The sequence below is a fragment of the Lepidothrix coronata genome, unplaced genomic scaffold, assembly GCF_001604755.1.
Source record: "Lepidothrix coronata isolate B3197 unplaced genomic scaffold, Lepidothrix_coronata-1.0 Scaffold8, whole genome shotgun sequence".
NCBI classification, from domain to species: domain Eukaryota; kingdom Metazoa; phylum Chordata; class Aves; order Passeriformes; family Pipridae; genus Lepidothrix; species Lepidothrix coronata.
The window spans coordinates 8640829-8667536 of NW_016690188.1; the positions used below are offsets into that span (position 1 = coordinate 8640829).

General features: G+C 34.7%; 1 protein-coding gene across 10 annotated transcripts in view; it reads left to right on the plus strand.

Moving 5' to 3' along the window:
• The window catches only part of EXOC6 (exocyst complex component 6), a 90027-nt gene that overhangs the window by 19215 nt on the left and 44104 nt on the right, over positions 1-26708 (plus strand). For 4 of the 10 annotated variants that reach the window (XM_017803945.1, XM_017803935.1, XM_017803937.1 and 1 more), the window contains exons 2-18: positions 1492-1663; positions 2941-2988; positions 3105-3195; positions 4095-4140; positions 10707-10911; positions 11994-12149; positions 12819-12887; positions 16212-16295; positions 16390-16436; positions 16824-16944; positions 18787-18858; positions 19452-19549; positions 20657-20762; positions 22733-22762; positions 24214-24323; positions 25319-25430; positions 25519-25653. In XM_017803945.1, coding sequence (XP_017659434.1) covers positions 1492-1663; positions 2941-2988; positions 3105-3195; positions 4095-4140; positions 10707-10911; positions 11994-12149; positions 12819-12887; positions 16212-16295; positions 16390-16436; positions 16824-16944; positions 18787-18858; positions 19452-19549; positions 20657-20762; positions 22733-22762; positions 24214-24323; positions 25319-25430; positions 25519-25653 — 1702 coding nt within the window. The remainder of the gene's footprint in view (positions 1-1491; positions 1664-2940; positions 2989-3104; positions 3196-4094; positions 4141-10706; positions 10912-11993; positions 12150-12818; positions 12888-16211; positions 16296-16389; positions 16437-16823; positions 16945-18786; positions 18859-19451; positions 19550-20656; positions 20763-22732; positions 22763-24213; positions 24324-25318; positions 25431-25518; positions 25654-26708) is intronic. The other 6 variants (XM_017803936.1, XM_017803941.1, XM_017803942.1 and 3 more) reach the window with 2 other exon arrangements.

Consider the following 26708-nt stretch of genomic DNA (forward strand, 5'->3'; position numbering starts at 1 on the left):
ATCTCTTCGACACCCTCTTCTTCATTGAAAGGTCAAGTTCTTTTCAGCTATAGGTTTGTTGAATGTGTTTGTTGGTGATGACCCCAGATCTTGGCAGAGCCCAGATGTCTGGTTAGAAAAGAGGATCTCGAAGAGTATAGGAAATCATACTTCTCCAAGAAGACTGGGAGGGAAGTACTTTCTTGCTGCTCAAGAGTTTGAGAGGCTTTGTTTCATTGTTGCCTGAATCTTGAACTAAAGACTGTACTTCTACAGACGACACTGAGACCATTTGAACTCCAACCTTTTTTCACCCATCTTAAGATTTTTTAATTTTATTTTTTTTAAAAAAGCTTCTTATAAATTTCTGGAGAAAACTTTGAAATTATAAAAGGAAAATATGGAAGAAAAAAAGAGCAATTTATAGACTTTTGATCACCTTTATATTTTAACAGTCTTCGTTTGTAGGTAGAAACATGTTTGTATATGTATGACTGTATCATTCTTGTATTGCTGCTCCCATTCTCTCTGAAAAGCTACTTCAAAAATTATATGTCTTTGCTGGTATTGCTATATCAAATTATTCATCAATTTTTGGAACTGTCTGTGCCATGCATTTGTCAGGAGACCTCATACCTTTGTATTCCAGCACAATTCTATGTAATACCTCTTTTCTTGCTTCCTCGTCCGAAGTCTAAAGGTTTAATTTCCTCTCTGCCTCCTTTGCTCACTCCCATGCTTGAGTGTTCTTCCACACGGATTTCTATTTCTGACGCTGCTCAACGAGCTACACCAGTAATTTATCCAGGAGTTATGTTTTGTGCTTGAAGTTTTTAAATGTACTATTCAAACAATTAGTAAAATAAGCCAAAAGACCTGGTTCTAACCCTTTCTGACTGTAAGATCCCATTGAGGCAGCAGCCCTAGGCATGTGTGTGTTACAGATTTGCTCTGGGAGCTGCTGGATGTGGGCAGGCGGAGACGGGGAGCCCTGGGGATTGCCTTCTGCCAGGAGTCCGGCTCCTGCCGCACCATGCTCCGGTCATTCTGGCTGGAAGCATCCGACCCTGATTTAGTTGGATAACTCTGGTGTTAGGAATACCAGAAAAGCAAATTTGTATGTTTGCACTTCTTTATATTTAGCAAAGAGTGGAATTTGATGGAAAAGCGATCCATGCTATTTGAGGTGGTCAGAGAAACTGATTCTTTTGTACCCATATTTGAGCATTAGGGCATAAATAACAGACCAGTGAGGCTCAGGTCAACCATGATGTAACTGGTTAAGCACCTGGATTAATGCCATAAGAGCTGGGTTCAGTTCTCGGTTTTGTGCCATCTCTTTCTTTTAATGCTGATTTTCGTGGAGTGGATCCACCAAATGATGCCACTCTAACATCAAGTTTGCTTGCTTTTATTTTCTTTTTGAGAGAGAGAGATTTCAATAAAGATCCTTGCGTACTGTTTTCAACTGGGGGAAAAGTAAACTTTGATTTTCTTATTTGTATTTAATAGGTCTGTATATGATGACCAACCAAATGCACATCAGAAGTTTATGGAAAAACTTGATGCCTGCATACGTAACCATGACAGGGAGATAGAAAAGATGTGCAATTTTCACCATCAGGGCTTTGTGGATGCTATTACAGAACTTCTTAAAGTTAGGGCTGATGCAGAAAAATTAAAGGTAAGGAACTAGTTTTTCACAGTTTCATTTATCATTATCTTTGAATTTCAAAGAAGGAACTGGACTCTTCTACTGGAGAATAAATTAGTGATTATCACTTGCACTCTGATGTTTGCAGCAATTTTTTAAAAGCAGATTGAATAGGATTTGTGATTCGAGCTGTGTTGCCTGATACAGTAATTCACATTTACAAAACTGAATACTTATTTAGATCTAATTCCGATTTTTTTAGTGTATGTTTTCACAAAATGCTACCAAAATTATTTTTCCATCTTTAAAGTCTTTCTCAGAAGGTAAAGAATAATAAACAATAACTGCAGTATTTCTTAAATAGGTCTTTTTCTATTCGTGCATTTCTGTATCTGACCTCAGAAAAATTTAAAATCTTTATTAGAAAAATAAAAATACTGCAATTATGCATTAAAAAAAGTGTTCTTTACTTTGTAATGAGCAGAGAGTTGGTGATGTTGGTAGTTTTCATTAGATATGAGAACCAAGATTTACTCTCAGATCAGAATGCAGAATAGTGAATTATGTCCCTTTTAGCTCTCTTTACACTTTTGAGAGCAAAATATGCACACCAGACAGAATGAGCGTAGTTCATCAGAGGTTATGATTAGAAGAGCATTATATAAAGGATATTCAGATAACAAGAGACCAAATACAGCATCAATGAGGTCATTGAGCATCTTTGTTCAGAAATTAATGAGATTTTTAATAAACTAGAATGTGCTTCCTTATTATGATGACCTAATGAGTCACTTACTATGTGGGAAAATCTGAGGTTGAGCTTTGCCTGCACCTGCAGCATTAAAATGTTGCTGTGGTTTGGAGATTTCCACGTTTGATGTTAATCAACCACCCAGTGTTTGCATTCAGCAAAGTATGAATGTTTAATTACCATAAAATGCAATCACCATTTCTTACAGACAATGAATGGCCCATAGAGCTCATTGAGGTTATCAAAAAGGGACCAGTGGTCAATTGGGTCAATGATTTGAATTGTTTGACAGACCTACAGAAACAAGGAAAGTTCAAAAATCCCAAGTAAATTTGAGAAGTTTGCCACAGAATCTGTTAGAAAGAACTGTCATAAGTAATTGAAGTTAACAAAAGCCCTTTGCGATCAAAAGTTCAAGTTCAAGCTGTAGAGTTAATTTGAATTTGCATTTCTTTGTTCTAAGTTTCTCAGGAAGCATGATCTGATTACAAGGGTGAGCAGTCACATCAGGGCAATATATGCATATTTGTCTAACAAAGGTGAAATTATTTTTAAGGTCCAAGTTACTGATACCAACCGAAGGCTTCAGGATGCTGGGAAAGAGGTGAGAAAATGGTGCTTCCTATATGGCCATTATGAATATTTGTAGCAAAATAAATTTGTTTGCATAGTTTAAGTGTGATTTTCTTTCTATTTAAAAAAAAAAAAATTCCCTTTAAGGTGATATCCCAAACAGAGGAAATCATCCGATGTAGAGTTCAACAGCGGAATATTACAACAGTTGTGGAAAAACTACAGTTGTGTCTTCCAGGTGAGTGACCGATAGCTAAATATGATGGCAAATTAAATGAAGTCACCATAGCCAAATGGATAAGAATTTTATTTTTTTAAGTTGTAGTCCTGTAACATCCAGTTTAATGAAAAAATTAATAAGTTCTTAAAAGATGTCTGTGTGTAGGTTCTGTCTCTTACAATATTTGACATAGAGCAGTTATGATGCTGTGAGAAGACAGTGAGACATTTAAATACTGCAAACAATGTAGCCACATACAGTGTTAAATGAACTAGTATTTTTAATATGATGAACAATGAATTTGTTGCTTAAGAGGGTGGCTTTTACTGTTTGAATACTGGGGAAAATACTAATGGTGCACCTTCAACATTGTGCTTTTAGTTCTGTGTCACTACAGGGGTTTTTTTAAATAAAAATAAGGGCTCTAAATGTTTCAGAAGGTGATAGTGTGGGATTGCACACAGCTCTATAAAGGTTTTGTCCTGTTCGTGATATTGGTGTAAAGCAGATTTGAGAATTTTCCTTTGTAAAGTCTTGATGTTGACATGTTATGAGTACAGTAGGTGGTACTGTTGCCTTTTTATGGAGACAGGTCACGGGCTGGTAATGCAGATAAGGTTATGGTATGTAGTAAGTGAATGACTATGCTTGATATATATAGTGTTGACTCTTTTGTTCAATCTTAATTCTTTTTACTTTAAAAGCTGTTAATAGTTCAGGGTTTTTTTCTTTGTTAGATGCATTCTAGCATATTTTTTGCTAGTTTTATCACATTTATGTTACAGTAGGAATTAAATAAGCTAAATTTAGCATATTCTTTTCTATTTCTAATTTTGTCCTTTACAATATATGTTTTCCTCTTTTATTAAGTAAAGCCATGGTAAGGTTCATAAGTTAATCTGCTTGTTTTTATGCAGTGCTGGAAATGTACAGCAAATTAAAAGAACAGATGAATGTAAAAAGGTGAGTGACCTTATTTCTATGAGAAAAAAAATATAGCATTTGTCAGTAAGCTGATAGAATAGCAAACACTAATGTAGACAAGTAAGCATTCTAAGTCCTGTAGCTTGATATGTGTAGTCTTCTTTTCATAATACCTGTGTTTCAAGAATGTCACTGCAAGGGAACAAATACTATATTAAATATAAAGAACTTCTAGGACCTTAGTGATTGCCATGAAAAGTAATGTTTACTTAAATAGGTATGACATGTAATGAAATTATGATTATAAAATGTGAAGTAAAGTTTACTGGTTTTTATTACTCAAAGCAGTTTAAGAATTAAGAAAAGTAAGATCCTTTGGGACTAAAGAGCTTTCAGAGTACATTAATATCTGATTAATTTATCATGATATATTTAAGTAAACTCATAATCCAAGAAGAAAGGACATTTCACTCCATATACCTTTCTTTAGACCTATCTGGTATCTCTGTGCTCATCTTTTGTGTAAATGGGACAATGCGAATGAAGTGAAGGAAGTGTGTTTTGGTTTGGAGTTTTTTCCTTCATGATTAATTGTTAAATTAAAACCATAATTAAAAATTAAATTCTAGAATAATAGTTTATAACTGGTATATGACCAGCTCTTCCTTCCTATTGTGTCTCCACTTTTCACCACTCACTGCTGCTGTAGCCCCAGTATCCCCCGTTCTTTCTCCATGGCAGCTTGGCTGCCCCTGCCCCCTGCTTTAGCTGTCATCCAATCCCACTGGGGCTGCTGCACCTCACACACCCACCCCAGGAATACCACTGCTGCTGTTTTCTTCTTCATGATTTCTCTGGCATTGTTGTCTGATTCTATACCATCCCTGCCTGCTTTTCATCGTGCCTCAGTCGCACTGATTGCTCTGTGCCTTCCTTTTCTGCGTTCAGGATTGTTGTCAGTGTCTCTGTGTGCTTGGCACCACTGCAGTGAGCTCCTGCTAACAAGTCTGTCTGGACCAGTCTGTTTCCACTTGGAACTAGCTATGCATAGTCAGTTGTCTGCAGGGCTGCTTTGTAATCTAGATTTGCTTTTGAACTGTTTGTCTGGATTTCTGTTTCTGAGTAGCCTATACCTCCTGCAAATCAGCTCTAAAGCCTGTGTGCAGACATGTCCTAAATGCTTCAGATCAACTGTACACGTCAGATCAATCAACATTGCAGCAAATCTGATGCATCTTTGACAGTGATATATGTGCTGCATGATACCTGTGCATGTTTGCTGTCTGGGAGGTCTTCTGTAGAAATACAAGAGGTTTAAGAACAACCTAATAGCTATGGCACTATGCTGTCTCTTAAAACAATTAAAACTTGTTGTATGTGAAGCAGTGTGGTACGTCTCATCAGCTTGACTACCATACGCTGTTTCCTCTGAACAGGACACTGGTTTGGCATCTGCTTAGAGTAGCTGGCAGCGTGTTGTTGCAGTGTTCTTGGAGCAGCTCAGCAGAAAGACATGAACAGTCCAGTGCCCTTGCTACTCCAGTCAGAGAACAGACTGAACAGTGTCTGAATTGCACTGCTTCCCTTTGCAAGGTCTTCTGTGGAGTGTGCTACATTTAGTGTGCTGAAAATATTGGAAGCACTGGGATCAAGGCCTGCATTCTGCCCTTCCTGTGCTCTGTCAGGCAAGGCAAACAGCATCCTGGTTTTAGAACTCCAAGGGAAGTAATAGTTCTTAATGTCATCATGTAAAGGTCACTTAGGCGAGATAAAATTGCAGATGACTTTTTTGGCATTTTGACTTCATAGTTGCTAGTGGTTTTGTAGAGTCCACTGATGGTTGATGTGCTTCCTGAGAAACCATCGGTACTCTTTAAGTCTAGAACTAAATTTCTATTTTTCAAAATACTCAGATCTGATAATTTTCCTGTGGAAGGAGTCACCAGACAGGAAGTCTTAAAAGTCAAAGGACTCGAATTGAGGGGTTTGGACATGTCATTGTCATACCATAAAAAGATCTAAGGGAGAGGGGAGATTCCATAGCTTTGATGTACCATACCTTGAAATCACATGGAGTGCAGAAGGCTTAGACTCTGCTTCAGGCTACTGCTCTGACTCAGACAACTCTTTCATTAGCTGTGCTACACTTACTACTTTGCCTGTGACTTACAATTCCCTATAATACAGCCTACAGGTGGCTATCCCATGGAGCTTGCAGGTAATTCAAATGGTAATTTCTTTGTGGCTCAGCAGGCAACAAATCCGAAGTGTGCTGTATCCTGGCCTTTATCACTACTAAGAGATTGAGCAATAGCAAGGAGATTCATAGTGTCAGTGCAAAGACCTGATAGCCAATGTGTGTACATACAAGGAATTTCAAAACTGATCTTCCTAAGTTTTACTGTGAAGCTTTCCTAGAAGAGTCAGAGAGAGGAGCATTCACAATCCCTGTCATAACAAAGCAACGAGGAATGTTTGTTTTAGGGAAAGATAATTTTTGTCATAAACCTTCACTGAGGTTTGTTAATGCAGCAAAACTTTTGTTGGTCTTTTTTATAAAAAGACATCTTGACTTTCTCTGCTTGCAGCCTTTTAGAGTATGTTTTCATTATTCCATTGTCTTACAGTCTTACACCATGAATAAAACTCACAATTCTAATGTTTAAAGTAAGAGAAGGCGAAAGTATGGGTATTAGATATGTTTGGGGAATAGTTGTTATAGGATAAAGATTAGAATTTCATCTCCTTTTCTCCATGGCAGACCTCTTTTAAGACAATGTAGGATTTTGGGTCTGGAATACATATTGGTTTGTAGAAGGAATGGAGGTTTACAGAGGAGTCCCAAAAGCCATCTATTGGTAGCAACTTTTGGTCCTTACCAACGTGGGTTATGTTTGAACTGATGACCTAGAGGTGAAAGGCTCTGTATCCTATTTATCTGTCTCCTGAGCCATGGATAACACAAGTTGACAAGAACTGTAGTTGTGAGAGGAAGTGACTGCAGAATCTGCTCTAAACAGACACAGTTGACTGGAAAGAGTCATGGAGGGTTTAAAGTCTTAACTGAGGAAACACAAAGGAGAGGTGTGGTTTCTTCACTGCTCTCCAAACCGCCTAGTGGGGGCTATGCACTGAGACTGAACTACCTTGATCTTTAATTTTTAGTCACAGGTAAGATCATTCCACATTTCATACAGCTCTGTTACCATGGCCTTAGCGTTTGGATTGTGGTATGTATCTTGGGAGAAAGTTCCCAGCTGTTTCAAGTGACTGTGGTCGAAGTGTGGGAATTGTTAGAACTGGTGTTTTTGCAAGTCTTTTTCCACAGTATTACAAAAAGCCCAAACCCACCATGCAACAAAAATAATTAAATAAGTCATTCTGCTAAGGTAGTTGCTTAATCTTCTCGAATCTACTGTGAGATGGACTAAAGAATGAGTATAATTTTCTGAGTGAGCTCTTTGCCCTGAAAGACTTGGATTTGGTTTTTTTGACCTTACTGTAAGCTTTCTTCCGAACTGTGGGAAAGACAAAGTTGATTAGTTATTTAGGTTACTGAATCTCACTGAGACAGTTATGCAGCCTTTCTCTGTAAACCCTCCAAGCGTCCAAATAAACCTTAAGACATAAAGGATGCAAATATGAGAAGTTAATATTTCATATGATTTGGTTCTACCCATGTGTGTATGGAAAGATATCAGAACAGATAAAACCATGGTACTTTGTTTGGGTTTTTTCTGCATTGTGTTGGAACCGTGTCAAAATGAAGCACTGGCTTTTACCAGCTGCAAATCAATACTTCCCAGAGGTACCATGGATCTGGCAAAAAACCTCATCAAAATATATATTTGCTACTGAACTGTCAGCTGCTTTCTTTGTCACCAGTTTCAGTGTTGGGGATGGACAACACTGAACCTTATTAGTTCGATAATTTCTGTTTTTAAAAAAATTTCCTACCACATGATTATTGACAAAAAAGGTATTCTACAGATATTGTTTTGTTTTTTCTTTTCCACACAGCAACTCATATCTGATATGCAGAAATATTGATTCACTTTACAGAAGTTTCAGAGTTAGTAGTGCCTTGATCTCAGTTCATGATCCTTTTGGGGAAACTGATAAAATTGGTATACTGGGGAAGTTTAAAAATGAGGTTTAGAGTTGTTAAGGCAGCTAGATGTAGAAACAGAATAAATACTTGTTCCTGTGGTAAAAAGATTTCGGTTGCAATTTCAATATATCATCTTCAGGATCTCTGTGAATGTGACTTTTCTGTAGTATTATTGAAAAATTCCAAGGAACTCTCTTCTACCAAATGTGTTTGGTAGAAAATTTTTTCATATTTACTCACTGGAAATGTAGTAAGCAGGAATATGCAGTATTTGCCTCTAAGAGAAGCACAAAAGTTGGAGAACACTACTGGTTTTTTTTCAAACTAAGTTTGTTTCCTTAATTAAAATAAAATGAGAATTTTGTCTCGTTTTTTTAGCAGGAAATTTTGTGATATAACTGCACTTTTCTTTACTCAATAGACTTGTGTACAAATAAATTATTCTCAGTAAAATTCAGTCTTTGAATTGATCTTGCTCTTGTTCTATGTAACTTCTTGACCACTGTAGTTTAACTTGATGAGGCTTTTTTAGTAAGTTATGCTATTTCTCTTAACTGCCTCCAAAGACACTCTGCTGATAAAAATCTTAAAAGTTCTCTCTGTTATTTGAAACATAAATGAATACTTTGTGTACACTAATGTAATGGTAATTTTATTTTAATTTTGGCTTTTTTGTGTGTTGATGTTTCAAATTCTATACAGACCTGACTACTCTGTGCCTGGGACATTTTGTAAAGAATAACATGATGTGAAACACTAATATTGATCCTTGGGGGAAGGTGTTTGTTTGTTGTGGGTATTTGATTTATTTTTGTGTGTTTGTTTTGACTTTCCAGACCTCCTTCTTGCTAGTTTTAGAAGGCTCCATTTTTATAGTTTGGAGATATTAGTAAAGTCCATCCTACAGTTTTCTGGTTCTGATGATGAGATGGATAAGTTCTGCACAGTCTTATCATATGACTTCTATTGGTGTTTCAAACTTGTGTCTTCAGTTTCAAAGCTTACATTATATATTTTGCATTGAGGAGAATATTCTTACAAGATTAGCTCAAAAGAATAGACAGAAGAATACCCTATTTATATGAAAAAAATAACTTTGAAGATACTTTGACTCATTTGTAGTCAAATGGTCAATCTTCACCTTATATGATTGATAATATGGGGTAGGAACTAATAATATTGTTGCAAAATCTTCGGTATTTAATTAAATCTGTGGAATGTTTTAAAATCAAAATATCCAAGTACATAATTCTATGAAATGATATGCAAAACTTTTTAATTTAAAACCTGACCTGCAGATGACCTTCAAATTAATAAGACTTCGGTGCTTTATCAGAACAGATGTTAAAAGAGCAAGGTCCTGAGCTCCATATATGTATAATTAGTAAGGGACTCTAGAATGGATTTAAAATGGATTATGTTAATTCTGATCTTAGAGACAACAGTCAAAAACCTTCCAGATGAACTAACAGTGTTCTGATAAGCTGAGCCGTATAATTTAAATAAAAACCTTTTATACGATTTTGACGCTATTATGGTTTTATTCCCCAGAAGTCTCACCATGTGGCACTCTCGGTCATTTGCTATTTAAAACAAAACAAAAACCACACACATAAACCCCCCAGACCTTTTCTTATGTGCAACATTCCCGTCACCTTATGTATATTTTATATAAACCAAGTATATAATAAACTAAAGCTCCTAATTTACACTTGAAATCTCTTTATTTGCAGTCTTCTGAAAGCTGTTCTGTTCTGGAATAAAAGAAAGATTTTTCCCGTCCTCCATCTATGCTGAATCGTTAGCTTAGAAATGTCTCGATTGAGAAAATTCAAAACATTGTGTTAATTTCAGAATTGAACAAGAAGTCGTGACTCTAGTATTAGTAATTTGTTATTGCTTGTCTACTGAAGGAAACCAGAAGCTTGAATTGTATTTCAGTTTGAAACTGTTTACTCATGTATACATGTGTTTTCTGACTAAGGATGGTGGAAAGAGGGTGGGTGTAGGTGAGTACGTGTTCACATATACCTAAAGATGGCAGATACATACAGGCATGCTTTTTCGAGATTTTTCTCATTGTTTGGTGCACATATTGCAATGTTGGGTAATTGGCAATTTGTGTTTCAGAAAAAAAATCAAATTAATAAAAAACCCTAACCAATTCAATCTAGAAGGGTAGATAAAGGTTGTGACTGTAGTGTCTCCATTCTGCAGGATGCTCCATGTGGTGTTGAGACTCTATTGATCAGAACAGCTAATACCAGAGGAGCCTACTTAAAATTTTTACTTGACTGAGTCACTCTGGCAGTTCACTGTCTTTTTCCAAACTAAAGCATTATATGGATGGCGTTTTGATTCTTACTTTTTCTAATAACAGAGTAATTTCATTAGATGCATATTGATTGCATGTGTGATATTGATATTCTATATTTGATAAATTATTTTATGAAGTTTTTATAAGCTACATAATTTTATTTTAATTTCTTTATAGATACTATTCTGCTTTAAAAACAATGGAACAGCTTGAAAATCTATATCTTCCTAGAGTTAGCCAATATCGGTTTTGCCAGATAATGATAGAAAATCTTCCAAAACTGCGTGAAGAAATAAAAGAAATATCCATGTCAGATCTAAAAGATTTCTTAGAAAGTATTCGAAAGCATTCTGACAGAATTGGGGAGACTGCCATGAAGCAGGTAAGCCGACATAACAGGATGATTTCAGTCCTGTTGTTTAGTGAAAATTTCAGTGTTGAATTATCCCAAAAGATTTGCCCAAGTGTTATAGTTATCACATAGGCCTCTAAGTAAAGATGGAGAGCTTGCTAACATCTTGTGTGGTTTCTGTCTGTGTCCTAGACAAGAAGTAGTTTCCTCCCTGGGAAAGGAAGGAGAAATGCTGTATATCTCAAGTTTCAAAAAATTGTGAGAAACTTTGAGTAGTCAACTCCTGGACAATCTGTAGCTCAGCAGCTACTGCACCAAAACAAAGAGCAGCCTATCTGGCCAGATGACAAGGATGAATTAGACTAAAAGAAGTGTTGAGATACTACCTAGTTCTCTCTAAAATACTACTAATACAGAAGACTGAAGTAAAGCCAGGGGGAGACTGAGACAGCTGGAGGCCTTGCATATTCCATCACAAAATAATCTACCTCTTTAAAGCACTGGTACTGGGCAAGCTTTAAATCAGTTAATACTTCTAAAATTATTCAGAGCAAATAAAGTTTTCATTTCGCTTCTTGTTGGAGAGAATTCAGGTTGGGTTGCCACTTTGTCATCTAGGGTTCTTGTAGAATGCTGCATTGATTATTATAAATGAAATTTAATTGCAAGATTGTGCCGTGTTACTTCGTTGCATTTCTTTTAATAGCGAGGACAATATAATGCCTTTGTCTTCTGCATCCGACTGCTCACTTAGACTTAACTGAAGACAGAAAACAAATAGTTGGAAACTCTGTGATAACTGTAGTTCATTTAAATGTTGATTCTCTGTTTGCAATTTATGATCAGGAAAATTACAGATTGCTTATTTTATTTTTTCTACCTTTAAAATTATATTCTGGAGGTTAAGGAAAAACTGCAGAATTCACTATTGAACTCATTTATCATCCCAGATTGATTAAAGGCAAAATCATTGGTGTAGGCTGAGGGCACTCATCTTGCAGTTATACTGGTGTGTATTCAATGGCACCACCTGTTTTTCATGTCCTAGCGTACGCTCATCAATGGTGAAATTTGAATTATATCCCTCCTTATTGATTCTACTCTTAAAACAGGCACAGCAACAGAAGACCTTTAGTACCACTCTTCAGAAGCAGAATAATGTAAACTATGGTCGGAATATGCATTTAGGTAGAAGCAGAATTTCAGAATCCAAGAATGAAATGACATTGAAGCGAACATTTGAAGATGATGATGAACATGAAGACGAGGTAACTTTGTTCTAAATCAGTACATCTTGTTTAAAGTGAATTTTTTAGGTTTATTTAACAAAACTTGCAGTACCCTGTCTGTACGTGGTAATTGTTAGTTATGAAGAATCACAGAACACCTTCAAGGGACACCAGTCCAGAGCAGCATTTTAGGGTGAAAGAATAGGACCAAAATATTATTTGTATTAATGCTAGCTTTAGGATCATGTTTGAGGACATTCAGATTGACAGAGCTTGCAATTATTCTGGAATTCAGTTGCAATTGGTATTATGCATTACCTGCCCACTGTAAATGGTATGTGGCCCACTGGAATATTCTACTATTGCTAAAGCCAACCTTTTGGTGTTGAGGACGTGAGCTTGAGTTAGAACTTTTTCATCTGTCAAATACTTGCTATTCCTAAACTGAATGAAACAGTGAGTATTTAGACCTTTAAATCTGATACTTTGAAACAGAGAAAGGAGTCTGGTGGTGTGACGTAAATAAAATATAGTACTTGTAGTACAAAGGGAAGAGAGATTCAAGCAATTGATTTATTGTTTTGTGATAGAAACCATCCATTTTTGAGTCCTTCTTACATAGGCAAGTTCTGTTGGCAATATATCACATTTTGCAAATTATATATTTTTTATGTTTTATATACTCCTCTTTGTCCTTTCCTTCTTCAGGTTTTGACAGCCCAAGATCTTGTAGACTTTTCTCCAGTCTATAGGTGTTTGCACATCTACTCAGTTTTGGTATGTATTAAGGTCACCTCAAAAGGATATTTAAATTTTTGTAGTTGAATATTCATTTTCACATTTTTCACACTCTTAATAGTTCCCAAACATGCAAGCATATTGCTTCTAGGATTAGTACTCCTGGATGAACCAGCTGAGATTGGTAGAGTAGGGATACACAGGCATGACTCCCATGTTTTATATGCATAATAAAGGACACAGTAAGATGTTAATTACCTAAGTGTTTTTAAGTATATATGTAAAATATGCATGTTTACCTCAATACTGCTATTGATACTTCTGCAGTTCCTGCAAGTGTTCTGTGTTACCCAAATGTTTGGATCAATATTACAAAACATAGCAATATTCATTCTTAATATTGTGGAAATCAGAACAGTAGAGAAAAATAGAAAACAAAACCTGGGGATTCTGACACTGTGTTCAGGCAGATTAAATAGGATTTGATGGCAGAGACACAGTAGCCTATTTTAATTTCTGTAAAAGAGATTCAGTTCATGAACTGACAAGGATGAAAACTTTTTTTGGGAAACATGCTACCAAATTATTTGTTATTTTCTCATCTTTCCTATGTCTCAATTACTTTTGAAGTCAAATTTCTCATAGAATATAAGTATCAATGACTTAAGTCAAGATGATGTACCTGTGAGTATTGGTAATCCTACAATCTCAGCTGGACTGGTTTCAAGCATTTGGGCTGGGTTATCTTCTTTTTATGGAATCCTTGCAGCTGTGTTACATGAAAGCTTATATATTGAAAAACTGGTTAGAATGTTATTTCACTGTTACCTTTTTTTTTAAGGAAGGAATCCAAACAAAACTGTCAGTAATTATTCATCTCAATGAAAGATCAGGAGGGACAGAAAGACAGGCTGCCAAAGCTATTGAAAGAGTGGACTATTTCTTCTTACAGAAAACAAAGTGTGAAATAACATAAAAAAGAATGTGTAAAGTTAAACATACCAGACAACATCTGCTTATTCTTTCTTTAGTATAATAAAGGAACAGAAAATAAAGTCGATAGATGGCATTTAAAAGTGATACATAATTATGTTTTTCACTTTGACAAGGATCCCAGTGTTGGATCTTTGATCCAAGAATATGCTTTTTGGGTTTGCACAGCAACTTTACCAAGTTCCAAATTTACGGGAGACAGAAAACAAGTTGGAGTGCTCTCTGACATTGGAAAGGGTTGTTACTGTCTTCAGGACAGGACTTCTGGATTTCCTGCTAACATCATCTAATTAGCTGTGCATTAACCACTTCTTGGAGTTCTCATTTATCGTGTGTTGCAAACCATCCCTTTTGAGTTTAGAGAATTTAATGATGACAGCAGAGGAGGGGAGTTGATACCAGGTGGCTATTCATTACATTTCTATAACAAGGACTTACCTCGCAGCAAATGTTATGGTCTTAATGAATCCTATCTCTGCTACAAAATTGTAGAAAATATTCTGTTTTTATGAAGGACTGAAGTTTTTTACTCTGCTTCTTCATATTGAAGAATAAAGCACAATTTTTATATACCTCAGGATACTACATAGCTTGGGATTCCAACCTAGTGATGACAAGATAAATACATACCAAACGTAGACTGTATTTATTGACGAGTAACCTTTCTTTAGACTAGAAACTTCTGAGCAATATACATAAAGATCTATGCTGTCTATTTAAATTCTGGTGAAAATACCCTTATCCCTTAGGCATGTAATGTTACCTTTTAGTGAAACGCAGTATCAGTGTTAAATAAATGTATCTATGTAGTGAAACAGCACTTGATATATTAGCAATATTCCTAGAATTTATAGCCAGACATGAACTGATTTATTGTCTCTGTTGATATAAACTCATGAATTTTTGGAAACTGGGCAAAACAAATGCTTTGCTTTGGCATATTTTATCTCGCCTAGGCTTTGCTTATTCAGTTAGTGAATCATCAAGGTTGTTACTATATTCTGCTGATTGCTTTAGCACATCTGTTTCAGACCGTTGTTATCCCTGAATTGTTGATCTTGACTGCATAGTATAGCATGATCTGTAAATAATGGTAAGATATTTTACATCTCCACTTGTGGTGTGGATTTGAGAAGAGCAGCTACCCTTTTCACTTGAGAAGCTTGTGTCAGGACTGGGTAGAGATTTGACACTGACAGTAGAAGTCAACAATCTGACAACTGCATTGAATATTTGGGCTGGAGATGAATGGTTAGTGTGTCTGATCAGTATGTGTTTGTATGAATTAGAGCACACTGTGTAAAGTTCTGCTGCGACAAACAGTGTTCTAATACATTTGCATCTTGGTTTCAAATGGATTTTTTTTTTGTTTTTAAGATAATTCTCTCTGTTACTTTGAGATTTTTTTAGGTTAGCATTATTTCTAAATATGATGAAGTATTCATTATGATCTAAATGTAAACTTTCTTTGTTATATCTTATAAGGGAGTTAGGTAAGTAACGTTGGCTTAGTAGTATAAAATGTCTAATAATTTGATTTGGAGATTTTTTGGAAGACCAAGTAAGGGAATTCTAAATAGTACTGGCCTAATAATAGGCTCATAAAGTAAAAACAAACCTTAAAAATGCTAAGCTGTGTTATTCTGCTTGCAGACCAATTACTTGGGGTTCAGTAGGTAGATGATGAGTCAATGTAGCACTGATTTCAAATGGACAGATGGTTTCTACTGACTGGTCATCTTAATGAGATAAGTAGGATGTCACTTGAATTCCTCACAGTATAATCTTTAGGCACAGAGGGTTTTGTATTTTTGAGGATCATGATAAGAGAAAAATCCGAGTCCACACTCATTATAAATCCAAAGAGAATAAGGAAATATTCGATAAAACTCATATTTGTTTTTTCTTAGGTAAAACCAGTGCAGACAGTGTTCAGATGTGTCATATATTCAGAGAAAAATTTTTGTAACAATGTAGTTACTTTCTTGAATAACCTAGAGAAATATTTTAGGAGAGGATGAGTTTCAGTTATAGAGTAATAGCTAATATACCTTATCTATAAATATTAGTATACTCTGAAAGCTGTAGTTGAAAAACAGACATACTGTTTAAAATCCATATTGCTTGACAAAATGTAGGCACGAGCAAAATTTCTACTTACAGTACAGGCTGTTGGCTACTTTATAGGAAAAGGTAATTTCTGCATATTTCATTCATGCAAAACTTTGCTGCTGACAGCTGGAGGTTTATATATGGAATAAATGCAAAATATGGGCTGAGTTTAAGAGAATTCTACCCTGAAATTAAAAAGTGCCTTTTTCATACTGAAACAATGTTCTTGTTTTAACTACTTTTTATTCTTATTTTTAGGGTGATGGAGAAATATTTGAAAATTACTACAGAAAACAAAGAAGGAAACAAGCACGATTAGTTCTGCAGCCACAGTCAAGCATGGTAATCAATTTTTATTTTTTTTGCATTGACTTAAGTTGTAGCTAATGCCTAGTGGTATTTTTATTTCTAAACTTGTTTCCTTTTTCACTGAAAGCATGAAACAGTAGAAGGCTATAGAAGATACTTCAGCCAAATTGTAGGGTAAGTTTTATAAATAAAAATTTATTTCAGTTTTAATCTGTTGATGCTTTATTCACTCTGTGTTCTCTCATTGTCTGAAGACTTCCTTCTGCAAGATTCAGTTACTGCACAAATCATGTGGGTGATTGTTGCTGAATCTGAGTAGAGAGGAGCATCCGTATCCTACCAGCCCTGTGCCCTACAAGGACACTTCAGAATCCTGGATTCCAGATGGCATGAAACAAACTGTTTCACATTTTGACTTCATTCTGGGCAAAATTGAACACCAAACCTACCCATGTGTCACTGCTCCAGTGGGGAAGGGTTTGACTATGCTTGTGTGTGAAGAGTAGAATTTACTCTAATATTAGAAAACAACTGAATAATATAAGCATTGTTTTGTTTTAGTTTCTTTGTAGTAGAAGACCACATTTTACATGTAACCCAAGGATTGGTAACTAGAACATATACTGATGAACTCTGGAACATGGCCCTTTCCAAGATCGTTGCTGTTCTTAGAACACATTCAGTAAGTGAGAAGTCTTATCAGTTTAAATCCTCTTACTTCAGGGCTCTGTGTATTTAAGGCTGGGATAGCAACAAAGTGAAAAATTACACCTATCTCATGTTTTATTTTTCTTGTGATTAAAAATTGCTCAGATTTGGGAGGGAGCCTGCCAAGCTTTTGTTTTTCCCCACAGTATCAGGCTGTGATCCGCAGCCATGGGCTATTTGCATAATCCTCCACTGATTTACAACTCACTGGGTCTTCCAAACCTTCTCTTAGTCCAGCAGTTTAGAATATGCAGAGTTAATCTGCTGTTATTATTGCAATCCTTCCTCATTAGTCTCAACTGACCTCTTCATTAGATCAGATTGAATAGTTCAGCACTGAAAGCACCACCAGGAAATAGTTCCTAATTATCATTCCAAATGCAATGTTTCCAAAATAAACTCTACCAGCAAACCCCTTGGAGCTCTCTCTTCAGTGCTATAGTAGTGTTATGTTTATGTTGAAGAAAAGGTATTAGAAAAATTCTATGTTAGCTCAGTATTTCAGTACATTCGAAGTGCATCTCCTAAAGTTTTATTTCTACCTTAGCTGCAGTGATACTGCAAGCTATTTCTTACTCCTCTGTGAAAAAACACTGGAAAACACATTGTTCACTCAGACTGACAGATAGTAAATTGCTTCAAAGTTTACTATTGGTAGAACTTTTACTATCAGAAAGAAGAAAAGAATTTTATCTTTCCCTTTTTAATGTTAGCTCCTTTATGCAATGTTATTTTTATTTTTATTGCAATTCATCTTTAACTCAAGGAATATTTGATATTTCAATTATACTGAGGAAAAATGGAGAAAAAGTTCAGGTTGCAACTATAGTTATCATAGGACCTTTACTGATCAGTGGTACGTGAGATGTTCTCATATTTTTAAATTCTTTTAAGTGGATTGCAATAAATTGAGATATATTTATCCAGCATTTTTAAAGATGAATACTTTGCTAGTTAGTTGTCTGTGTGTGGATTTATATGTATGATAATTTAAGGGTTAAAAGTAATGTCATCTCTAAAGAACTCTTCAAAATACTTCATCACTATTTCTTCTCAAAATGCATGACTCCCATCAAACCCAATTCTATCAAAATCTAACATTGTCCTACTGTAGAATAATATTTAGATAAATAAACCAAACCCTTACTTTAAGAAAGTATGCTAGGAGCAAAATTTCAAGAAAGGTGAAACAGGTGTATGTAATCTTTAACCAAAACTATATTCTCATGCTGCTTCAAATTATTTTAATGGGAATATTTTTTTACTTTGTCCAGTATTGCAAATAGTGAAGCTGAGGTGAAAGCCTTAGTTGTGTGACTTTGCACCTCTGAAAATCAGATTACAGTTATTTAGTAAATAACTTACGTCTTGACCTTTTTACCATCAAATTTAACTTTGAGCTTGTTCAGGAAGTATTTTATAGAGTGTTACCCATACAGCTGGGAAACTGAGGTGACTCAGCATTAGTTAGACCTGGGCTTGGTGGTCAAAAGAGTGTCCTATGGAACCTCTCTGATACTGATTTAGCAAAGTGTGCTTATGTTCCACTGAAATAAATGTAATTTGCTGATTTTCAGTCTCAGTACACCATACTGATATTGAATCTCATAATTTAGTTTACTTTTTCTGAACTTTTATACTATTTATAACTCATATGAAAATTTAACAAATACTTTTATGTAGCTGGACTAAGTAAGGACAAGTGAGTCTAGTTTTTTTACTAAGGCTGGAGAGTTTAACCTGTACTACTATTCTTTGAAAATACATGTCTCATATTTGAAATCCTTTTAACAAAACCAGAATTTCTCGCTTTCAGTCATATTGCACTGATCCTGATCTTGTTCTGGAATTGAAGAATCTCATTGTAGTATTTGCTGATACTTTACAGGTACGTACTGTATTACTATTTTAACTGAAATTCCTGTAGTCAAATTTTAACTTTATGTAAGTGCAATGTTTGTGTTTTCATGAATCATATATGCAAATCAAACCCAAAATTACACAGTAGTGTTTAAAAATATATGTATTTCTTGCCTTAGTTCCTCCTTTTCAATATTATAAACTGAATGTATGCATTCTGGGCTATCCAGCTAGCATCAGTTATTCATATCTGTGCAAAATTAGTGTTTTGTAATTTTGTGTACATTTTTGTCTTTTACAAATACTTTATGTCTCATCTTAAACAAGAATAGCATTCCAGTTATCGTTAATTCCTTAGATGAGAGACCAGGTGAACATCATTGGCAAGTATTCTTGCAATGTTTAACAAAGAGAAATGGGGCAAATTTCCAAAGGCATAGGATAAATTATTTGGTAAAAATTTAATATATAAACTTACAGTCGTGTGCTTAAAGTACTACAATTTATTTTATAGAAGTGACAAGACTGAATAATAAGTCCCATCTCAGAGTCCTGAAGTGCTACGATAGTAGTTGAATGTATTAGTTCTTGAACTATCCCCCCTTTATTTTTATACTTTAGGGCTATGGTTTTCCTGTGAACCGACTATTTGATCTTTTATTCGAGATAAGAGACCAGTACAATGAAACGCTTCTTAAAAAGTGGTCTGGATTGTTCAGGTTAGTATATCAAAATAATAGTGTCTTTTGTATTGCATCTATTGTTTTTGTCTAGCTTCAAGTTTTTATGAGATAGTTATAATTCTGGAAGAATTTATTAACTCAAGTGTTGTGTATGAATTTCAGTTTGGATATATATTCAGTTTGGAGATATTCATCACATGTGACTAATGTTTAGGGAAAGAGACATCAAATACTACTTCTATAGTTAATGGAGAAAAGGAAGGTCTCCAAAGGGACATTACTGGAGAAACATGCAGGAGAGAGGCATCTGTTTCTCTTCATTAGGAACCTAATAATTCTAATCTATTGCAACAGGGCTTTAGGTTCCTAATTTATCTAGTCTTAATGTTTACAGTTAGCTGATATGCATATCTCCCTGACAAACTACTGATATTACCAGTATGTCTTCATGTTTTTTAATGCACATTAATTTCCACCTATTCCTTGGAATCCTTTGATTGAGTAAATTTTAAACCCAGGAATACATTGGTCTGAGACTGTACTCCAAAGCGTATTTGTAGATAGGGCGTGATGTCTAAATGTGCATAAATTGTTTACCATAAAGTATGTTACATTGTATTACAGAAAACCTTAACGTTAAATTGACCACTTAAGGTTCTTGAGCTCCCCACTCTTCTAATATGGTCATTTGACTAGTAGGGAAGTCCAGAGGGCACTCAAACTGTGCTGTGCCATAGGCCTGGTTGAGTTCTGAATCATCTCCGCTGGCTGAATGTAGCTCTGGTGCCCAGGTGAGACCCTCGGAATATCGGCTTTAGTGTAGGAAGCTGTGGGTTACCGTAATTAATAACTCTATTATGGTTTACTCTGGAGTGGACTAGTTGATCTAAGGTTCCTTTGATGTATTATGCACATATTAAAACACTTCTAAGTATTTTTTTCTCTGTGATTAGACACATGATAAAGAGTTAGCATATATGAGGTACTTTCAAAGTAATATTTGGGATGTGCTAAATTCTTAAAACTTCTTGAAGATGCACACATAAATGTGGTAGTAAAATTTATATTCATTTACATGTTTTAACATCAGAAAATACTATAAGTTACATGTCCAATTTTTTTTTCACTTTGCTAATTCATCAGGGATATTTTTGAAGCAGACAACTACAGCCCTATTCCTGTAGCAAATGAAGAGGAATACAAAATAGTCATAAGCAAATTTCCTTTTCAAGATCCAGAACTTGATAAGGTAAGGAGAAGTTTTATGTTATTCAAGTTTGTGGAAATCCAATTAAGGACACTTGGGACAGTAATGATTTTTATAATTAAAAAGCAATTAAACTTTGAAAAGCTAGGTAGATTAAGAGGCTAAATCACCTTCTTTGTGCATAATTATCTAGTCATAAATAAATATGAAAATGAAAGCTTTAGTCATTTGCTCTGATGTTTGAGTGAATAATGAAACCCATTGTTTTGTAAACAGATTAATAATATGGTTTAATTGATAAAGTCTTTATGTAATGATAATACAATCTGTCTTTAATTAGTTAAATTTTGTTGCAACTCATTGGGTTTAGTAACTCAATATATGCTGTAGTGTTACAAAAATACATGTAGAACAGGGATCAGAGACAGCGACTTTTTTATTTCACTTTTAAGTTTAATTATTTTTTGTGGGGGGCAAAATAAACATGAAGAGACTGTAAATAATTCTGCTGTAGTAGCATTCCAGTAGGATGTCCTTTTGTAGCCTCAGCCATTCTTTCACTACAAACTCTTTTCACAGAAAGGTGATTAATATATTTTGCTATTCAAGTATGGTTTTGGTAATACCAATAAAGAACTAAGAGGCTCATGATGGAGTCTGTAGAGAAGAACTAAATCTAAGAACAACCTGATGGTGGGAGTAACTGTTGTAGGGGAAAGCTGTTTTATACACAATCCATTGCTACAGATACCTGCTAAAGTAAAAAGCTATTCTAAGTTTGTGGTTCAGCAGGGATTTGCCAGGCAAATGTAACAGCTGCCTGTCATTAATACAGTGTCATTAATACAGCTGCCTGTCATTAATACAGTGAAGATGAAAAACTAAAGTAGGTTTTTATGCTGATTTTTGAATGAGACTCCAGAGGGCTTCCTGGATGCTTTCCTCCATCAAATTCATTTACTTAGCCATTATAATACTCAAATAAGATAAACGGAATAACATATTTTGCTAATAATTGAGGAAATGTTTAATTTGTACTAGATAATTTTATCTTCTAGTTACATATATGTATGATTAATACACAGCTTTGGCTTTTTTTTTTTTTTCACCAAAAGGGAAATGTATTCTCTGTACTCAAAAATTTTTAGTCTGGTTTATGATACAGAGAGTTGTTTCTATTTCATTGTGAGCAGCACTTATGGAGATATTTTACAGGCAGAATCTCACTGATTCTTAGTTTTTGGGCTCATGAGCTTGAGAGTAAAGCTGGGAATCAGGTTGGATTCTGTTCTCAACTCTATCATTAACCAGCTGCCTGGTGCTAGTAGTCACTTCACATCTCTCTGTCACTGTTAATTCATCTTTAAAGGAGGGAAAACTTTTTTTAATGTATCTCTGAAAAGAGCTTTGAAACCTGTATGTAATTAGAAATAAGACTGGTGGGGTTTTTTGTGTGTCCTAGCAATTTTTGAATCAATTTAGTTTACTTCAATCAAATGTAGTGAAGGGGCAGAAGTCTCTGTGATAATTTGAGTTGGTAAAAGTTTTGTTGACTAGACAGGAAAAGAGAGGAGAAAGATTCGTTAAGTATCCTTGTTGAAAGACTACAGTGTTACCTTGTGTGTTATTAGGTAGCAGGGGATCCAAACCGAGGGGAAACTTTATAAATGCTCCAACATCACTTCTCTTGATTACTGTTTATAATTGCATCCACTTGATACCTCTCTGTTGTTATTTCAGACTGTAAGACACCGGGAGATCGTGTTGTGAGGGTTAATTTAATCTACATTTCGATGTTGAAAATAATAAAATAAAGATGTATAAGTTCAGGCTAGTCACTGAAGGAACCTATGTAGTTGATAGAAATAGACACCCCAGAGGACTAAGTCCACTTGATGCATCTCTGGTGCCTTTTACAGATTAAAGGAAATTTCACCTTTGAAAATGTCTGTTTCTCTCAATTTATTATAAAAAGAGACAAACGTGAGCTTGTGTCTCATTTTTAACTGTAGGTTAGGATGAAGCATCCTCACATTTTACAGGTAAGTTTATAAGAGGTGCTTACAGCACATTAGGCAGAATTATGACCACAATCTATTAGATATTTAACATAGCATAAATAGATAATATAGATATTTAACATTTATTTAACATAAATCCAATCTGACTGAACAAAATAGTGTTGTCTGTACTCTACTGTTTAGATCGATTATGGCAAACTATCATGGTTTGATTATATAATTTAATTTTATTCCTTGTTCTGTATTCAGAAGTGAAACAATTGGTTGTAGCTCTATTGGGTTTTTTCCCTTGCTTCCTGCTCTAATGATCAAATAAAAAGTGGTGTGTCCTCCTGTATTGGCCAGATACTGTAGAGGATAAAGAACTGCAAATCTTTGAATATAGGAAGATGGAAACTCAAGTCCTGCTGACAGAATATTGTGATGAGCTGAGATAGTTGTATGTAGTAGCATTTGTTTTATTTGTAAAAATTAATTTCTTAAATCAGATAAACACATATTTGAAGTAAATTTTATTGTTAAAAAATGTTTGCTATTGTTATTTGTTGGCGCAAAAGCCTGGCTTACATCACATATTTGTCAGACTGCCTAATCTTAGATAAGAGTATGGTTTAGGAGAATGTCAGGGTAATCTGTTTTACCTTGTTTTTTTTTTAATAAAGAAGTTGAGCTGTTGTTGATTGATGCCTTTTTTTTAAGAGAAATTGAATTCTTCAGGGATGATACCAGTTGATTATTTTTCTCATGCACTAGTCAGAGTGAGTAAATAGAGTAAACAGAAAAGTAAATTTTTTTGCAGATTTCAAAAATTCTCTATTCAATGCAGAATTACCTATTTGGTATCTGTAGATTCAATTGAATATGTTTATTTTTGTTCTCCTAAATACAATATCAGCTTTAAAATTGAAGTAAGAAGCATGATTTTATTATTACAGAATATGGTATTTCCTGCATGTTAATCCAGATTCCTGAAAATAATTCAAACTGCTTTGGTTTTGTGAACCATCAAAAAAAGAATGTCTAAGCATTCCCAAGATACTTGGAAAATCCTGGAAGTATTGAACTTCTCAAACTTGTTTTTGCACTTCTTTATTTCGAAGAAGAATGTTTTCATTTTTGAACCTCTTATCCCATTGACTTCTATCTTGTTCATTCAGATTAAAAAGTTTAAGACCTATTTTTTAATGTATTTTTGTAAATTGCTTTCTACAGGGGAATCTTAAATTAAATAGTCTCCAAACTTCAGTGTAGTTTAAAGAAGTGATAAAATTCTATTTTGCTTATAAACCATTCAAACAGATCTAGAAGTTAGCTCAATGCATACCAGTGTTTGTATTTGATGAAAAGCACAAAATGCTAAGATAGATTAAAATGTTGATAGTGTTAAGTGGCTTTCTAATTGTTGGGTTTAGTACCAAGCTCTCTTGGAATCAGTTTCAGGTGTAAGATAGTGTGATCTTTTATTTTCACAGCAGTCCTTTCCAAAGAAGCTTCCAATGTCTCAGTCAGTGCCTCAGATTTATATGCAGGTCAAGGAATTTATTTACGCAAGCCTTAAGTTTTCGGAGTCACTTCACCGCAGGTGAGCTTGAAGTATCAGGAATGTGACTGTAAGGTAACCTGTAACTTTCAGGTGACCCAAACATATATACTAAAATGAAAATACATGTTCTTGTGTACTTGCTTCCTGTGCTTGTTTCATAATTTGCATATATAATTGTTTGTATTTTTCTATGATTCCCAATGCTATAGTATATATTTCATGTATATATATGCCTTACAATATGTGTATGGGTGAAAGTAGCTGCGTATGGTAAGCAGTCTAAAGGACTGCTGGGGTTTTTAAACAGTATTGACTGGTTTGAATAATCTAGGGAATTTATTTATTTAACATAGCATGTAAAGATTGAAACGTATACTTTGATACTGACCATTTCAGAAACAATTGTTTAGTGTCCCTGATTATTTACGAGTCTTTCCCTTCTCAGTGATTTGAGTTTCCTTAGCAATTATTTTTCCTGAAACAAAATGTGGTGTCTGCATCTCTTTCCCTCTTCTATCCCACCTTTTTCTGACCCATTTCCTTTCCTCTTCTGGCTTTCAAAAGCTTAGTTTTAATTACATAAAATAGAATTAATAGATCTGAAATCTGGAAGGTATTTGTGGCCGTCACCCACTTCTGCACTGTTAAAGATGTAAATTACTCCCTTTCACACATTCTTAATTGATACTGTTTATAATTTACACGTACTAATGAGCACATGTTGACCTCCTTAGTAACTCATTAAAACCCACAAATTACTCTTTACGAACTGCTGTGTCAATAAACATGTCCAAAATCTAAAAATAACAGATTTTGCTTCAGTCTTGAAATTCAGTTAATGGATATTTGGTAAGTAAAAGAGGTGTTCTGTCTGTTAGATCACAGAAGACTTGCAGCAACCAGAATTTAAATGCACGTAGGGAATTCTTAACATGAAAAGTTCCCTTTGCAGGGAAAAAATTAAAATTATTAAGTATTGCTGTCAAAATATTGCCATGCACAGCATAGTAATAAAAATAAACCTTTCTTTTCAGCTCAACAGAAATAGATGATATGCTCAGAAAATCTACAAATTTGCTGCTTACAAGAACCCTAAGTAGTTGTTTACAGAATCTAATTAAAAAACCTCATATAGGTTTAACAGAGGTAAGTTTTAAAACCTATATTCTAAGACTCTTACCATTTACAAAATCAAATGACAATGAATGATACAAAAATTTTTTGTCTCTTGTAGCTTGTTCAAATCATCATAAACACAACACACTTGGAACAAGCCTGTAAATACCTTGAGGATTTTATATCAAACATTACAAATATTTCACAGCTGACTGTTCACACTGCAAGACTTTATGGACTTTCTACGTTTAAGGTATAGTACATGGCATCCATTATATGATTGGATCTGAAAGGTTATGTCAAAATCACTATAAATGAAGCACTTTAAAACAAAAGGGTGCATTCTCATTTTTGTCTTAAAATAATTCTGAACTCTTAAGCATTCAGTTCTAACACTGAGCAGATAAACACTGTTTTTATGTTATTAGTATGACCTGGAATATGTCAGTATGTGAGAAGCCTCAATACTGTCTTTCAAATGAATTTTTTATTAAGTTATGAAATTAAAATCTAAGCTTAACTTCACAAGAAGCTTTTAATAGATTAAGCTCCAATTTATGTAACATCTCCCTTTTCCTCAATGGAATCAAGCAAACAGCTAGCTTACTCTAAAATGTTTGTATCTCTTTGATTTTATTCTACAGTGGAAATATTTTGTGGTGTATTTTCAAATGGTATAATTATTAATATAACAGGAGTATTAAGAATGTGCTACAAAGCACAAGTTATTCTAATTTTACAATTTATGTTTTATTTACATGTCCTGTATAGACACAATAATAGTTGTTAAACGATCACTGAAAATTTCCCTGTTTCTAATATACCGCAACTGCTTATCTGCATGAGCTGTGTTTTCTGTGATGCTTTTCAGAAAGGATGGAAGTGCTTAAACTTATATCTCAAAAAATTAAATCTTAAGTGATGTATATTCAGCATAGACAATTGCCATTTCATCATTTAGCATGTCAACATTTGTAACCTGAGGACAAAATAATCCTAAAATAAAAAATTATTTAGTTTTCTTTCTATATATGGCTCCTCATCTCATTAGTAGGTGAAGTTGTTCTTGCATATATATATAACAAAAGTTTCATGAGTTAAGGACTGGGAGAGAGCACTTCCTGATCACTGTCATGATGTGGGGATCACAGACTCAAAGTGGGGATATTGATTACATTTATTACTAACAGAATCAGAGCAGGAGAATGAGAAGTAAAATAAATCTTAAAAACACCTCCCTCCATCCCTCCCTCCTTCCAAGTTCTACCTCCTCCCCCCTCAGCATTGCAGGGAGATGGGGAATGGGGG